Source organism: Molossus molossus, unplaced genomic scaffold (assembly GCF_014108415.1).
Source record: "Molossus molossus isolate mMolMol1 unplaced genomic scaffold, mMolMol1.p scaffold_m16_p_2, whole genome shotgun sequence".
Taxonomy (NCBI): domain Eukaryota; kingdom Metazoa; phylum Chordata; class Mammalia; order Chiroptera; family Molossidae; genus Molossus; species Molossus molossus.
This window is the reverse complement of record NW_023425355.1, coordinates 54,241,843-54,260,088: the sequence shown is the minus strand read 5'-3', so window position 1 is coordinate 54,260,088 and position 18,246 is coordinate 54,241,843. Positions and strand designations below refer to the sequence as shown.

The 18,246-nt window shown below is 37.9% G+C and overlaps 1 protein-coding gene across 2 annotated transcripts in view; it reads right to left on the bottom strand.

Annotated features, from left to right (window-relative positions):
* GRIA3 (glutamate ionotropic receptor AMPA type subunit 3) overlaps positions 1–18,246 on the bottom strand; it is a 536,255-nt gene that overhangs the window by 229,603 nt on the left and 288,406 nt on the right. For both annotated transcript variants that reach the window (XM_036271251.1, XM_036271250.1), the window contains exon 7: positions 62–115. In XM_036271251.1, the coding sequence (XP_036127144.1) occupies positions 62–115 (54 nt within the window). The remainder of the gene's footprint in view (positions 1–61; positions 116–18,246) is intronic.

Here is an 18,246-nt window from a genome sequence, read left to right as displayed (position 1 = left end):
AGATGACACAAACTAAAGAGAATATATTGCCCTGGGAAACTTAAACTCTGCTTATTCTTACCAGGTTAGCAAGCATGTAGTGATATCCTCTTGAATGTTTCCCCAGGATCACAACCTGCAGAAAAATAAGAAATATTATTATATTGTTTATTCAAGAAGGACATTTCTTTCTTTCTTTTTTTTTTTTTTAAGTGGAAGGGAGGGAAGGAAGGAGAGAGAGAGAGGAGAAAAACATCAATGAGGAGAGAAACATCGGTTGGTTGCCTCCCGCACGACCTCAACCAGGGCCAGGAATCAAACCTGCAACCCAGGTATATACCCTTGATCTGGAATCAAACCCAAGACCCTTAGGTCCACAGGCTGATGCTCTAACCACTGAGCAAAACTGGCAGTGGCTGAAGGACATTTTCTTTCTTTCTTTCTTTTTTTTTTTAGTTTTTTTTTTTTTTTTACCTTCACCCAAGGACACTTTTCCATTTTTTATTCAGACAGAGCATGAGGGAGAGAAACATCGACGTGAAAGGAACACATCGAGTGGCCGCCACCTGCACGACCCAACCAGGGCCAGGGACACACTGCAGCCAAGGTACATGCCCTTGGTGGGAACCGAACCTGGGCCTCTCTGGACCGCAGGCCGTTGCTCTAACCACTGAGCCAAACCGGCCAGGGCTGAAGGACATTTTCAATTGCACAATCAATGGAATGGCTAGAACAAATTACTTTTAAATGATCAACAAAGTGTTAGGTCTTTTTAGAGTATAATCACAATTAATTAGACCAGCTTTCACTTTCAGGAAGACAATATAGGAAGAATTGCTAATATCAAAGTTAAAAATGCCAACAACAAGAGAAAAAAAGCTCTCTAAATTTCCAGGTCATTAGCATCATTGTCACTTAAAATAGATGACAAAAGCAATGAAACTGATGATCCCCCACGCATGAACTGGATTTCTGTACTTAGGTGTTAAGATGGCAAATGGGATGATCATTGCATACAAATTAGAACATAGAATGGATGGTACATTTTTTTTTTTTTTTTTTTTTTGTTATTTGGAATGCTTAGGGAATAGAACAGTCAAAGAATGGGGTTAATGGAATTTTCAGGTTACTCGAGGTCACTTTTGTTTATTGAAAATGCCTTCTTTTTTTTTTTTTCCTGTCTTCATACCAAAAACTTGCGATCATCTAGATGTACACCTTTTGGTGCTGAATGTGATGCCTTAGGACAGTGGGAAAGGGGATTTTTCCCCTAGGGGACATTTGGCAATGCCTAGAGACATTTTTGGTTATCAAATATGGAAGGGTGACTAGCATCTAGTGTGTGGAGGCAAGGAATGCTTCTGAACATACTACAATGCACAGGACAGACCCTTTCAACAGAGAATTTTCCAGTGAAAAATGTCAGTCGGGTTGAGGTCCAGATACCCTGCCTTAGGGTCATCATTGTTATTATGATTTTCATGAGTAACACTGTACTAATAATAGCCTTACAATTTACCAAGTGGATTTTTATTATCTCAAAATATGTAAGTGGATTGAATATTTTCCAACCAAATGTATTGGTTGGCAGTTGGAAGTTTTGACTAAATAGTTGACATCAGCTTATTTTTGGATAGCTGAGTACAGTAAAACTTCTGGTTAATTGAGGATTTTATAAAATGTCATTTTATTCAGTACCAACTATGTGCAAAATACTATACTGAGTTCAGGAAGTGGTGATGAGGAGGGGGGTAACATAGAGGTTAAACACACAACCAGAGGTGGAACTAGGTTTTGTACAGACCTGTTGCTGATACTACTTTAGGAGCCCTCTTTAAGAAAAATAATACAAAATTACATATACAATATTTTCAATAAGACCTTGGAAAGAATCCATACAAGTAAAGGCTATTAAGTTTAAGCTTCATGATGATAAGTTACATTCTGGACACAGCTGTCAAAGGGTTTAAAAACAACTTGTGAAGACAATAATTTCACACATACCAAACCAGATCTATATATAAAAGGCATTGTAATAATAATAATAATAAAAACAACAACTGCTTTTAATGGGGTACCTAATATATGTTCTAGGTGCTTTATGTGTATTTAATTCCTAGAACAATTTGACAGATTACATATTATTAGTTTCATTTTATAGATGAGGAATCTCAACTAAAGGGAGTTTAAGCAACTTGTCCAAGGCCACACAGCTCTGAAGTGGTAAAGCTGGAATTAGAACTTGGGTCTGTCTGCCTCTAGAACCCATATTTCTGGCAGTATATTACATGGTTTCTTAATATGTGCTAAGTGTCAAATACCAATAACTGCTCTAAGTTCTGGGAGAAGAGGAAGAATCAGTGTCTGGGTACTGCTGGAATGGATAAGGAAGGCTTTTCCTGGAGGAGATGAGGTTTAAGCTGGCTCAGAAGTAGAATCATATATTCAAATATCATACTTATCATGCTGACATTAGAAGACATCAAGTAATTTCAAGAAGAGAGAGAGAGAGAGAGAGAGAGAGAGAGAGAGAGAACACATGAGTGAAAGCACTATTTTTGATTAATTTAAAATACGAGCCACATTTCTGACTGGTTATTTATGGCGGATATAAAAGATTAAGGAATTTCTTGATGAGATGATTTTTCATGCTGCCATGACACAAAATGGGCTGTTATATATCTGCTTGGATGTGTTCTTCTGGGTTCGCTTACGCAAAACATCCTTATTGTTGACATTTTTAAAATTTGATGGACAGTTGGGACCCTATATTTGTTAAATTTTTAATTCACTGACAATCCTCAACATAATAAAATCAGAGGGTTCTGAGTTATGCAAGGAAAATGAGCAAGATTCTTAGAGACATCTGGCAGAGCCTAGAGAGAAATAAAGGAAATGGAGTCTTTCTCACCAGTGGCAGGGCTTAGTGTCCTTTTGAACATGGGAGAGGTGAGAGAAAGTAATGAAAAATATTAGTGTTGTGAGAAGAGTCCTGGATGAGCACCTAGGAGCCCAACATTGTCATTTACTTACTATATGACTGTGGGCAAATCATTCACCTTTCTCCATCCTCCAATTCCTGATCTGTAGTCTGGGACAATGAGCTTAGCACTTCCCATCTCAGCAATGTTGTCAAGATCAAACTGAATAACATCCAAAAAAGTATTTGGGATGTGCATTTTGTAATTATGTGATGTTCAATAACTGAGAAAAACTTGAAGCGATTGAAATATCTGTTTTAGTCTATGCTCAGATCATGTGTTCAGAAGAAACTCAATTATTTGAAGATAGCTCTCTCACAACATCACCCTTTATATACTTAGTTTAAACTGGAAGAGTTGGGAAAGTTATCTTAAGGTAGAAACATTTAGGTGTTACAAAGCTGCTGCCTTGAAGGCCATAACTATTTCCTCATCCTTACTTTCAGTGCCTTCTTAACTCTTGTTTAACATACAGTTCTTACCAATCTTGGTTTTTCAGTTCACAGTAAATGAAAAGCTACAAATGAGAAGGGTTGTGCATGGAGGGAAATGGTGATATTAGTTCTTAAAGAGGTACATTAGCAGCAGAGGAAGTGACATACTGACTTAAAGGAGAAGGAGGGGATTTTTTAAAAAAGCAGACGACATTGTACTACTGCACAGTATAATCAAGGATGTTTGTTGTGAATGCATGAGTCATCAGGGTATGGCTTATTGCATTCAGTAACTTCTGCTTGCAAAATCAAGGGATATGTATTATACATTTTAGGGAAATTTTTCATAAAAAATGCTCAATGTCTTAATACTTAAGAAAGTATACTTCAGCTACCTTGAAATCTTACTTGGGGCAGCCATGATCCTACTGATAGGAACTGAGTGAGCCATTGCTGCAAAAAGTGTCTTGCTCTAGGTCTTGCCCCCCCCCCCCTTTTTTTTGGTACGTGCCCCTAGTGGAAAGTGAACCTGGGACTATCTGGTCTGCAGGCCAACACTCCAACCGCTGAGCCAAACTGGCCGGGGCTTGGTCTTGCCCTTTTGTGAATTTTTGGGACAGGATTTGTGGAAGTAAGGCTAGGATATGTGAGCTGTATATTATATGGGGCACACAAGAACTTTTTTTTGCTTGTTTTTCAGTTAGTCCCAAATCTTTATTTTTTTCTATCTGTTATAGATGAACAAGACATAAATTGTACCTTCCGTTATTTAATGACTCTGGTAACCATGAGAATGTTCAAATTTGCTTTTGTAGTAATTATAATAGCAGTTTCTGAATTAGTTTCAGAACTTCAAGTACAAAAGCTGCTTAACTGTCTACCCTGAAATTTAAGAAGGAAATACGAAGTTCCCAAATCCATGCACTGTATTCACTGTGCCTTTGTAAGATTTGTTGGAGATGATGGATGGCTTAATATGATGACAGATATGATAAATATAATAAGGGGAAATGTGTAAAATGTAGATAAAATTCACTGTTTTAAGGAAATTTATTTTTATCTTCACAAATAGGACCTGAAAGAAAACAAATACCACAATTCTCATTCACTGAAACTTAAACGACAGTTACCTTTTCAGAAGAAAAGAACTTTTACATACTAACACACTGAGTTGTGCATGTAGGAAAACATTAAATTATTTTTTAAATAAGCCAGTGAATCATAGTCTACTCATTTGGGGAACTTCCCTTGATTGACTCCTCATCCACTTGTCTACGAAATTGGGGGCTGGGTATCACTGAAGAGTTAAAAATAATTCAGAAAATGTTCATTTGGTTTTCTATGTAAGAGGCCCCCCCCCCTTTTTTTCAATTTAATGCTTATCTAGACATTTTGATAATTTTAGAAACTCGAAGTTAAATTTCTCCACAAGACTACATGAGAAAGGCCCAAAGACCCCTTGGGAGCAAAATCATCAGTTTTTTCTACACTCACATTAAAACATAGTATATGTTTGTGTGGGAAAATGTCTGTGTTTTTTCCCCTTCAATCCATCTGGTATGCAGATTAGGTTATTTGTAGGCTGAAGTACCTCCAGGTTTGAATTTTCTACATCAATGCCAAAAAAAGGATCTATGTATAAAGGTTAATCTTGCTTCGAGTATAGAACATGCCTTGCTATTCACCTTAATCTGTTTCTCTTTTTTTTTTTTTTATGAATTTTTATTTATTTTTTTGTTACAGACATTTTACCTTTTTACCCCATTGGCACCCCCCACCCCACCCCCCCGTCCCCTGCTTAGTTGTCCATGTCCATTGGTCATGCTTCTCTTTGATTTAGGGATCTGAGAATGCTTAAGGGGCATGGGGAGAGAAATGAGGGAAGTTTCTGGTTTTCAATCATTAGATTTACCTATTGTATAGGTATTTTCTCTTTAAGAAAAAGCTATTAGACCACATTCCTTGTGTTCAAAGAAAAAAAAATATTTTAAGCCCCTCCCTTTCCTGCTTCCTCAGTTAAAAAATTGATACCATTGTCCTATGGCAACTTATCAAATTTCAACTATGTTGGGAGTTAAATAGTGGTGTGCTACAGAAATCAACCTTAGAATATGTTATACTTCTCAGAAGAAATCTCACATCATATATGATAAAAGGTGTTCATTTTCTTTTTAAGACAAACTTAAAAAAAATTTGTATTAATTTCTTTTTGTTATAGATGTTTCTCCTTTTTTCCCTATTGACACCTTCCTTATCCCCCCAACCTCATACCCGGCTTTGTTGTCCATGTCCATCGGTTATGCATACATGCATATAAGTTATGTGGTTTATCTCTTCCCTCCCCCCACCACCCCCTCTTCTGAGGGTTGTCAGTCTGTACCCTACTTCCACGTCTCTGGGTCTACTCTATTCCTCAGAGTGTTATGTTCTTTATATTCCACAAATAAGTGAGATCATGTAATATTTGTCTTTCTCTGCTTGGGTTCTTTTGCTTAGGATAATACTTTCCAGGTCCCTCCATATCATCTCAAAGGACAAGAGATCTTTCTTTCTTACAGCGGCATAGTACTCCATTGTGTATATGTACCACAACTTTTTTATCCATTCGTCTACTGATGGACACTTGGCCTGTTTCCAGATGTTAGCTATTGTAAATATTGCTGCTATTAACATGGGGGTACATATATTCTTTCTTATTGGTGTTTCAGGCTTCTTAGGGAAATTCTTAGAAGTGGGATCACTGGATCAAATGGCAATTCAATTTTTAATTTTTTTAAGTAAGGTGTTTATTTTCTTGAATGGAAATCTGAAGTATTAAATTGCTTTGGTTTTAGTAAACAAATATTATCAGAAGTCAATTCTATTAGAATTATTTTCTAATAGTGTCAATTTGTCCACACATGCTCTCCTGTAACTGAATGACAGTGCTTCATATTACAGTAATCTGACTTGAATAAATGTACTGGATTAGTGAGGGAAAGAAGAGCCAATCACCTGTACCAAAGTCAACTTAATGGCAGTGGGGGTGTGAGTGGTACATATTGGGAAAGAATGGCTGAAGCTTTTCATAAAGAAGCAAAATGGGAGTATAACTGAGAAGTCTCATCAGTGCTTTTGCTGTCTACAGAGGAAGCTTATGCAGACAGAAGACAACTAAATAACACATCAAATAAAATGCTAGGATGTGAGGTTAAGAGGATAAGAATTTCACCAAAGAACATGTCTTTGGGGAGTTTCACTTTCTAGACTTTAATATTGCATTAACTATGACTGAATGGAATATGTGGAAGATTTAATGCTAAACAGAAGGAGAGGCAAAGAGAACATACAAATAAGAGACAATAAATGGCACAAGTGTTTTTATAGCTAAAGACAAACTTTTAATGCATTTCCTTCAAGTTTTTCTTATTCATCTTACATAGATGTTGCATCACTACATACCACAAGTAAGTTAAAAGAGCAGCAGATTATTCCTGCTCCTAGGGATAAGGAACAATTTCAATGCATCTTGACCTTGGTGGGAATGCCTCATTGTATTAACCCTGAAATAGTATTTCTCAAATTTCATTCCTTCACAAACTTCCTTAATGATTCCTGTCCTAGCCATATACTGCAATACTATTATTTATATAATATTTATCTTCACAGATACTTCTTTACTTAAATTTAGCCACATCCATAGCAATACTGTCCATGAAACCACCTGAAGAAAAATAAACACAACTGTATGAAAATAAAATATATTCATCCAGATGCCACTGAAAATCCTCTGGTGTACCACCCGGGGTGGTGAGCAATATTTCCTTCAAGCATTTGTGTCTTCAGAAAAGATAATGCAGATTATATCTTCCTGTCCTTATAAAATAAGGTTAATTTGCCTTATGGTTCAGATCTTAAGAATATCTTTATCTACTTTCAAAGGTTCGTGAATCTTGTCAGGAAGCAAAATGATGGGCAGAGTTTGAGAGGTAGCAAATAATGCCTCAGACTAGGTACAGTGACAAATCTGGAAACTTATAAAATCATTTTCCAAGGCAAATTAAATATACTGCCCTACCCAGGAAGTCCAGCAACTTTTATCAGCTAGAGTTCTTGGTCGTGGGACCAATAATAAATATTTAAAACACCTAGCTTTTCTACCAGCTAACTACCTATAAATGATGCATTTTCAAATACTGAGTCTTTCCTTAGAGTAACTCATCTAGAAGACCTTTCACAGTACCCTATTTATATTTGGAATTATTCTAGACATTTCTTTAGAGAGGTGAGGTAGGGGTGATTTTAACTAGTACTCAACCTGCAATTATACAGCAGAGAGACTTTTGTAAATCTATATGCATTTTGCATTGGCTATCCTCCCCAGATTAGTGATAATTTATTTTAATCAATACAATTTAAATAAATGTTCTTCATGCATTCTTTTATGAAATTTACTGTCAACTATTTATGTTCAAACTTACAGCAACTTTTGTTTTAATATTTACAAGTTCATTTTAAATATCAAATTGTAACTTTTCTCTCTGTAGATTTGCCAAAATGGTTTGGGCCCAAAGGACTATAATCTTGAATTTCTGATGAAGATCTACTGGAAGGACTATATAGGTGGTTAGTAGAAGGCTTGGGAGTGCCAGTGGACTTATTACTTTTATTTTTACAAAAAGGGATGGCAATATCTGGCATACAACCAGGTAGTCACTTAAATGTGTGTTGTTTCCAGCCACAGCCAGTTGGGGATAGGTGAGATAATGCAATGGTCCAGGAATCACACCTTCCCATCTTTGGGTAGTGATTGGGATCAACAACTCTAGCATCACACCTAAAATGACAACTTATAGTGTTTAAACTTGTAGGAGTCTAAAACTCTTAATAAATGTGATATGAATCACCCTTAAAACTTGGAACACACATATATATTTATTAAAGGTGATATACTAGAAAGAACCATGAACCTTGAAGTCAGATGGTTCTGGATTCAAACCCTGCCATTTACTTATTAGCTCCATTGTTGTGTGCAAAATTGAACCGTGAGTGGTTGGGTAGAATATTAGAGACTCAAATTTAACCTAGAATGATGGAGTCTCCAAGTTGGGAGGGGAGAGGAAGAAACACATTGTGTGGGAATTTGGAGAATAAGAGTTTTTCTCAGAACTTCCTGATTCTGCCTCTGTGAATGTATTTTCTGTTTGTGCAATGCATCCAACATTTGACACCCTAATCTGTTTGTTGAAGGAAGTTAGTAAACATGTTTATATTTTCTAATAAAAAATAAACATCTCTCAGAAACCCAGTGTGTTTTTGGGCTTTTGATTTTTCAGAATAGTTGCTTACTTAGCAGGTTTCTGGGAGCCATGCCATTTAAGTGTATCTCAATTTGCAAACAAATGACAAATAATAGAGGCTTAGTTCATGGGAGGCAAAACACAGAATTCTCCTAATTTACAAATGTTTGTTTTGGTCTTTCACTCTTGCTGTTTGAATTTGGCATTATCTTCCCCACTCTGATAGCTTATTTACCTTTGTGATCACACTGACACAATAACAGTTCAAGAATTTTAGGTAGAATTAGAGTTTCAGCCCAAAATAGGGGCTCCTGAAAGTTGCTTATTAAATATTCAGGAATTTTATGAGTCAGTTATTAAATCATTGGTAGCTTGAAATCAGCCATGGTGAGAGTATTTGTTTCAGAAATCAGCTAACACTACAAATCAGGGCTCTCCTCTCCCTTACCTTGAAAACCAACTTACCAGCATACTACTGGACTCAGAAGGAATATGAGTTGAAATCTCTAGTGGATGGAAGTGTTGCCTTTCTTAACCATATTTCAATCTTTTTCAATGAAAATTTGTTGAATGTCTGCTCTGTGCTAATCCTGGGTTAAGACACTAGGGAGACAGAAGTCACCAAAACCTGCCCTTGCCCGGAGGATCTCAACACCGGAGTATACAAGACTACCAAGTTAATAGACAATTATAATCCAGCAGAAGTGTGAGAACAGAAATATGTACAAGGTACAACTGAGGAGAGAATGATTCACACATAACCTTCTAGAAAGTATTTTATCTCCAACTAAAGACCTAAATAATTTTTCCCTTTGGTTTTTATAAGAGGGAACCTTACAAACAAGTAAGTTAAAGAGAATGCTATTTTGAAAATGGAGAGAGATGCATTTCAAAGAACAATTTATCTTGATTTCAGAAGAGTCTTGCTGTTTTACTGTGCTTATACAAGAGGAAAGATTTTTTTGCGGACCAACTATAGGCATTTGTTGTGATGGTAGCCAGGGCTGCTCCATACTTCATAAGAAATTGTTACTGAAATGATTGGAAAAAAACAAAGTCAGAAGGGATATAAAGAGTTATATAGTAAATATAATGGGATCTGTTAAGAACAATGCACTCCAACTTTGTCAGTTACAAGCTATATAACCTCAGGCAAGTTATTTAACCTCTCAGTCTTCCATCTGTAAAAGAGGGAAAATAGTTCACCAGTATCTGTGGTTTTGTTTTCGATGGTTTTAGTTATATATGGTCAACTAGGTCGAAAAATATTAAATGGAAAATTCTAGAAATAAACAATTCATATGTTTTAAATTACATGCTGTTCCATGATGAAATCTCATGCTGTCCCACTCCTTCTCACTTGGGATATGAATTATTCTTTCATCTAGTGGATCTACACTGTATATGCTCCCCACCTAAGTTAGTCACTTAGTGGCCATCTTGGTTAACAAACTGACTGTGGTGGTATCATAGTGCTTATGTTCAGGTAACCCTTATTTTACTTCATAATGGCCCCAAAACGCAATTTAAATATCTCAACAAGAATCTATAAAGTATTTCTTTATTTAAAAAATGACTTTATTGAGGATGTGAAAATGAACGCAGAATGAATAGAAGCTATGCAGATGATTTTCCAGGACCAAACGGAAATTACAACTAAAATAAAGACAAATCCTCAGAAAAAAAAGCAACAGAAAAGCAGCAGGATGGGACCATATAACCAGAGACATTAGTAGGATTTGCAGAGGTGCGCGAGGGTGGCGGGCTGGGAGCCCATGGACAGCAGGAGTCTTACCTGTGAGCAGCACTCTTGGGGAATAAAGACAAAGCTCACTCCACAGTGCAGAGAGCCTGGGCAGAGCGCTAAAATAGCCACAGCCACTCACCTGGGGGCTATGGCAGAGGGAGGGCAGACTGGGCTGGAACTCTGTCAGGACACCTGGGAATTAGAGGGCACTCAGAGTTTTTGCTCAGTTGTGGCCACAAAAGATGGTGGCCAGTGTGTTTCTTCTCTGACCTGTGGAGTAAAGCAGCAGCCCCCGTCTCTGAGATTCAGCCTTTTCCAGGTGAGGCAAAGAAATGCAAATTGAGGCTCATTAACAAGCAGCATCTATCCTACCCTCTGGATATCCTCTATGCAGAACACCAGGGCTAGGTTTCAAGGCACTGAGTAACTGAGACTACTAGCCACCAGGACAAAGCTAGAGGATAACTGAACCTTTCCTGGACTTGCAAATCTACCTAGGAAAGTAAGACTTGACAGTGGTGTTTACCGTGGGACCACCCAGGTTCATTCAAACCCAGTAGAGGGAGCCATAAACAGCAGAACATGAACACTCAGCAAATTTGGCAGGCTGCAAAACCCGCTGAGATAGCTGAAATGGTGAAACAAAAAACAAATCCCAAATGAGAAAACAAGAGAACTCTATCGAAGAAGAGATAAATAAAATGCAGCTAAGCAAACTATTAGTGGTAGAGTTCACAGCCATGATCTTCAGGAAGCTCAACAGCATGAGTAAGGACATCAGCACCAGGAGTAAAGATATAGAAACAATGAAAACCAACCAAGTAGAAATGAAGAATGACATAGCAGAAATTAAGAAACATTGGAAGAACTAGCCAGCAGAGTAGAAGAATCTGAAGACCAGATCACTGAATTAGAAGACAGGGTAGAAAAAAATCAACCAATCAGAAAACCAAAAGGAAAAAAAAACAATAAAAAATAGGAAGACAGCTTAAGACAACTGAAAACATAATAACATTTGCATCATAGGAGTCCCTGAAGAGGAAAAAAATGGAAAAGGGTTAGAGAATATATTTGAAGAAATAGTGACAGAAAACTTTCCTAACTTGGTGAAGGAAGAAGGGATTCAAGTTCAAGAGGCACAGAAAGCCCCAAGTAAGAGGAAACTGAAAAGGCCCACACTAAGAAACATAGTAATTAAAATGCCAAAAATTAAAGACAAAGAGAGAATCCTCAAGGCAGCAAGAGATAAGCAACAGGTTACCTACAAGACAAAAAACAAAACAAAACAAAAAAACATAAAGCTCTCAGCTTACTTCTCAACAGAAATACTACAGGCCAGAAGGGAGTGGCATGCAGTAATCAAGATCATGAAAACAAGTATCTGAATCCATGACTACTCTATCCAGCAAGGCTATCATTCAAAATAGAAGGTCAAATAAAGAGCTTTCCAGACACACACACACAAAGGCTAAGGGAATATATTAACACCAAACCAGCACTGCAAGATATGCTAAAAGGACTGATGTAATTAGTAGAAGAAATAGGAAGAAAAATATAACCACACCAAACAAAAATGGCAATAAATAAGTACATATCAATTATCACCTTAAATGTGAATGGTTTGAATGCTCCAATAAAAAGACACAGAGTAGCTGACTGGATAAGAAATGACTCATCTATATGTTGTTTACAAGAGATCCACCTCATAACAAAAGACTCACATAGGTTGAAAGTGAAGGGATGGAAAAAAATCTTTCAAACAAACGGAAAGCAAAAAAAAAGCTGGGGTAGCAATACTCATATCTGATAAAGTAGATTTCAAAATGAAGGCCATAACTAGAGACAAAGAAGGCCACTACATAATATTGAAAGGATGTATCCAACAAGAAGACATAATCTTGGTAAACATATATGCAAACAATATAGGAGCACCAATATATATTAAAAATCTTTTGCAGGACTTCATAGGAGAAATCAACAACCATACAACCATAGCAGGAGATTTTAATACCCCACTGACATCACTGGATAGATCTTCTAGACAAAAAAATTAACAAGGAAAAACAGACTCTAAATGGAGCGCTAAATCAAATGGATTTCATAGATAGCTCCAAAGAATTACACCCCAAAACTGAAGAATTCACATTCTTCTCAAGTGCACATGAGATATTTTCAAAGATAGACCACATGTTAGGGCACAAACTAAGATTCTACAAGTTCAAGAAGATTGAAATCATATCAAGTATCTTCTCAAATCACAATGGCATGCAACTAGAAATCAATTGCAACAAGAACATGCAAAGACATTTGAAAACCTGGAGGCTAAATAGCATGTTATTGAGCAATGAATGGGTTACCATGGAGATCAAGGAAGAAATTAAAAATATACTGGAGACCAATGAAAATGAACACACAACAACACAAAATCTATGGGATGCAGCAAAAGCAGTTCTGAGAGGGAAGTTCATAGCACTACAGGCCTGCCTCAAAAAACAAGAAAAATTTCTAATTGGCTGTCTAACCTCACAACTTAAAGAATTAGAAAGCAAACAAAAAGAAAACCCCAGAGCAAGTAGAAGGAAGGAAATAGTAAAGATCAGAGCAGAAATAAATGACATAGAGACCAAAAAAACAATTCAAAGGATCAATGAAACAAAGAGCTGGTTCTTTGAAAAGATAAACAAGATTGATGGACCCTTAGCTAGACTCACCAGGAAATAAAAAGAGAGAACCCAAAAGCACAAAATCAGACATGAAAGAGGAGAAATAATAACTGACACCACAAAAATACAAAGGATTGTTAACAAATATTATGAACAATTATACAGCAACAATTCGGCAATCTAAGCAAAATGTACCAATTTCTAGAAACACACAGTCTCCCAAAACTGAACTGGGAACAGATAGAAAACTTGAACAGAATAATAACAACAAAAGAAATTAAAGATGTAATCAAGAATCTTCCAGCAAACAAACAGCCCAAATGTCTATCAGTAGACAAATGGATTAAAAAGCTGTGGTACATATACACAATGGAGTACTTTGCAGCTGTAAGAAAGAAAGATCTTTTATCCTTTGAGACAACATGGAGGGACCTGGAAAGTATTATCCTAAGTGAAACAAGCCAAGCAGAGAAAGACAAGTATCATATGATCTCACTTATTTGTGGAATATAATGAACATAACAGTCTGAGGAATGGGGTAGTCCCAGAGACATGGAAGTAGGCTATAGACTGACAATCCCCAGAAAAGGAGGTGGTGGGGGAGAAATAAACCACAGAACTTATAGGCAAGTATTCGTGAACAATGGACATGGATAACAAAGATGGGAACAAGGCGGGGAAAGAGAGGGAGGAGGTATCAGTGGGGGGAAAAAGGAGAAACATCTGTAACAAAATAAATAAAGTAATTTTAAAAAGTTTGTATTGATTTTTGTTAGAGGGAGCTTCACATAGAAACATCGATGTGAGAGATGCAGATGATTAGCTGCCTCCTCTATGCCCCCTACTAGGGATCGAGCCCGCAACCTGGGCTTGTGCCCTAACCAGGAATCAAAGTGGGACCTCTCAATCCATGGGTGATGCTCAGTCCACTTAGCCACACCAGCTGGGCCATAAAGAAATTCTTTAAGTGAAAAATATGTATGTATAGGGACTAAAACAGCAGATATAGATATAGATGATGATGTAGATGATGATATAGATGATGATATAGATAGATATAGATATAGATATAGATATAGTTCATTACTATTCATGGTTTCAGGCTTTCAGTGGAGGTGTTGGAATGTATCCCCTATGAATAAGGGAAACTCCTATAATTCAGAGGTAGTGGAATAGGGTGGTCAAGTCTGCAGACTAAACTACCTGGGTTAGAGTTCTTATTTGCCTTTTAATAGCTGTGTGACTTTGGAAAATTAACTTAGATTCATTTATCGATGAGGATACTAAAACATAGTTTATCATTAGTACCTACTTCATTGAGTTGCAGTAAGGAATAAGTGAAATAATATATATACAGTTTTTAACACAGTGCCTGATGCTTATTCTATATTAGTTGTTTTCTCTTTCTTATTCCTATTGAAATGCCCCCTCCCTCCATCCTTCCCTGTGGAAATCGCATCTATACTTCATGGCCCAGCCTTCTCCATGAAGCCTTTTCTGATATCATGTCTCTTACTCTCAAAATATAGAAAAGTGGCCCTGGCAAGTTTTTCTCAGTGGTTAGAGTGTCAGCCTGTGGTCCAGAGAGACCTGGGTTCAGTTTCCGCTAAGGGCAGGTGCCTCAGTTGCAGTTTGCCCTGGCCCTGGTTGATCGTGCAGGTGGCAGCCACTCAATATGTCCCTTTCACATCGATCTTTCTCTCTTTCTCTCTCTTCCTCTCTCTTCCTTCCACTCTATCTGAACAAAAAATGGAAAATGTCCTTAGGTGAGGATTCCTGCTGTTATGGGGTGAGGGATATGGAAAAGCATCAGAGCTTGGTGCAGAGGGGTATTGAGGCCATTGATTCAGATAACACTGGGTTGAGGTGTAGGGAAGCAGCTAACATTTGCATTTGGAGTTTAGGCCTTTGAATTAAGGGGTGAAAAAATGACAGGAATCTGGGGGTAAACCAACAACACTCCCACATTGCCACCTTCCACAGCTCCCTCCTCTCCTGCCCCTAACATTGATCAGAATCATGATTTTAAGCCACACAGAAACCATGGTTTGGAAGATATGTGTGGAAGGTGGAGGTAGGAGGTTTCACCCAAAGACAAAGGAGCACAGGCCATAACCAATTAATCATGTGTAGTCTTCACTGTGTTTGTATCACAAGAGAGAATGGGGGTTGGAGGCAGGCAGTGAGACAGGTGAGAGCAGAAATTTGACCAAGTCAATAAGATGGATCTCTCCTCTGTATTGTAGACTGTTGCCCAGTAGTCTCAGGCTCTACTACTCTTACAGTAACAATAGGACCTTGACCTTACCCATGCTTTATTTCAGGAGCAAGGAGGCATAACAATTCCAGGCTTTCTAAGGAACTTGAATCCACAGCAGATTTTGAGGTAGAGAGAACAATAAGGAACATAATCCACTTTACCTGGAGGCCCAGGCTACAGGGATGTCTTAGGACAGTATTTCTCAAAGTGTATATTGTATGGATTACCTGGAGAATTTATGAAAATACAAGCACCAGAGCAGTTCTCCAGAGAGTCTCACTCAGAATGTTGGGCTTAGGACCAGGAAGTCTTGCATTTTAATCCTCAGGTGATTCTGACACACACTAAAATTTAAGAACTACCTTTCCATATAATAATAAATGCACTTTGAAAAGCTAAAAGCAGAACACTCGATGATAGGATTCTCACAAAACAAAAGGGAGAAAAGAGAAACATTGAGCTTATGGGGTGCTCCCTTGGGGATCTCCCATGGGAAGCCCTGAGCAGGGAGGGGGCAGCATGAGGACACTCACCCAGACTCTTGGGAAAGGATCCAAAGGAGGAATTTATGAAAGATTCTTGATTTAGACAGAACTGCATCAGAGGCAGACCCTGAGACAAAGATTTGAGGGCCAGTCATTTAATTGGAAGATTCCAGGAAGTGTTGGTAGGGGATTGAGGAAATGAGACAGCAAAGGGAAAGAAGCCAGTACAGGTTCATTAATAAGCAGATTAGCTCTGAGCACCTCTGGGAGTGGTGGAAACACATTCCCCTAAAAGAGCCAGGAAACTGAAGTCTTTGTCTTTTTTTTTTTTTTTTATTGATTTTTAGAGAGAGAAGAAAGGAGAGGGAGAGAGCGATAGAAACATACATGAGAAAGAACATTGATTGGCCGCCTTCTACATGCCCCCTACTGGGGATGTGGCCCACAACCTGGATGTGTGCCTTGACCTGGAATTGAACTGATAACCTCTTGGTGCATGGGTCAACACTCAATTACTGAGCCACACCAGCTGGGCTGAAGTCTTTGTCTTTCAATTCCCATTCACCTTTGGCTTATAGCTTCTGTAAGGAGTATTAATTTCTCCCCAACACTTCTGATTTGTCTCATTCTCAGGCTGACAGAAAGTATTCAGGTAGAGAGTAGCATGTGCTTATAATAGGATGCTGTTGGTATGTGTAAAAAAGCTAGTGTCAAGGGGATTTGGGTAGGGCACCAACAGCATCTGCTATAATTACAATGACCCTTATGTCACATATATTATACTATGTAATTCACATATTGCTTTGATATACGTCATTGCAACTGATAAAAATTTAGGTATACAGTGAAGGGTAGTGGTGGTGGGAGTGAAATCTGGAGTCAGACCAACCAAGAACACCAGTTACTCCTTTCATAGCTGAATTACCTTGGAGAAGTCATCTTACCTCTCTGAATCTCACTTTCTATGTCTGTAAAACAGAGATCATAATGTACCTACTTCTAAGTTTATTGTTAAACCTAAATAAAGAAATGCTTTAAAGATTCCTAGCAGACTGCTTAAGATATAAGGGGATTCAACCAATATTCCTTCCCTTTATCCCACCTCTATCTCTTTACTCATCTCATGTACCCCATAGCATATAGTCTCAGTGTATAGCACTGAGGTGGTACTCAATAAATACTCCTAACATGTAAGGCTTAAGTACACCTTGTAGAAAAGTCCAGATTACATATGAAGTGTAGAAGGTGCCATTAAAAATATAAAATCTAGCCCGGCATGTGTGGCTCGGTGGTTGAGCATTGACCCATGCACCAAGAGGTCGCCGGTTCAATTCCCAGTCAGGACACATGCCCAGGTTGTGGGCCCGATCCCCGGGGGGGGGGGCACTCAGGATGTGACCAATCAATGTTCTTGCTCATCGATGTTTCTATCTCTCTCTTCCTCTCCTTCCTTTCTCTCTAAAAATCAATAAAAAAAATTATTTTAAAATTTAAAATCTAAAAATGTGTACTGAGGGGATGGGCACTGAACTAGCTCAGTGGCAGGAAAGCCTTTCTCCCTGGAGAGGAAGAAATCTTTTAGACCAAATTTTGAATGATGAAGGGAAACTCTTGCTGGCAGAGAAGGGGGAAGAGAAGATGCCCTGGACCAAGGCCTGGTGGTCAGATAAAACGGAATACAAACATAAGCTAATATCCTTTGAGAACTTACTATGTACAAGGCACTATGTAAAATAATTTTTTACATGCTGAATCTATTTGAATCCTCACCACATACCCACATACCCTTTAATACAGGCACTATTATTAATTTCACCTTTCATGTTAGAAAATTGGAGCACAGAGAAGTTAGGTCACTTGTCCGAGGCCTCACAAGCAGAAAATGATGGAATCTGGTGTAAAAAGCCAATTTGTTTGACTCCAAAACCCAATCACTAAGTGTTAGTAGCTATAATAATAATCAATGATTATAAGAACTATCATTATTACTGTGGGATGATGAGCTCCTACCATTAATTCAGTTAGACAAAGACTGAGTACCTACCACTATCATGTATAACTAAGTGGGGAGCAGTTATGGCATGAATCTTTGGAAATGCTCCTTTGTTGTAGGGTACCCTGGGAATTTCCCTTTTGTTTCTCCTAATTATTTCTCAAAGCTTTGGGCTTGGTTCATATGATCACAACTCCAATTTTTGATTCCCTATCAGCATATGACATGTGTTGTCATTGTTCAATCACAAGCTGCAATTGTGATGAATGTTGGGTAATCAGAATAAAAGCACAGGAAAAATAATTAGAGGGAACTAAAGGAAAGAGGTTCACAGCCTTGACCAAGAGACTGCGTGAAGGTTTCTAGTACTCAGTCCCTGAAGCTCTAACAATATATTTTGATCCTTGTCTGAATGCAGATGAATG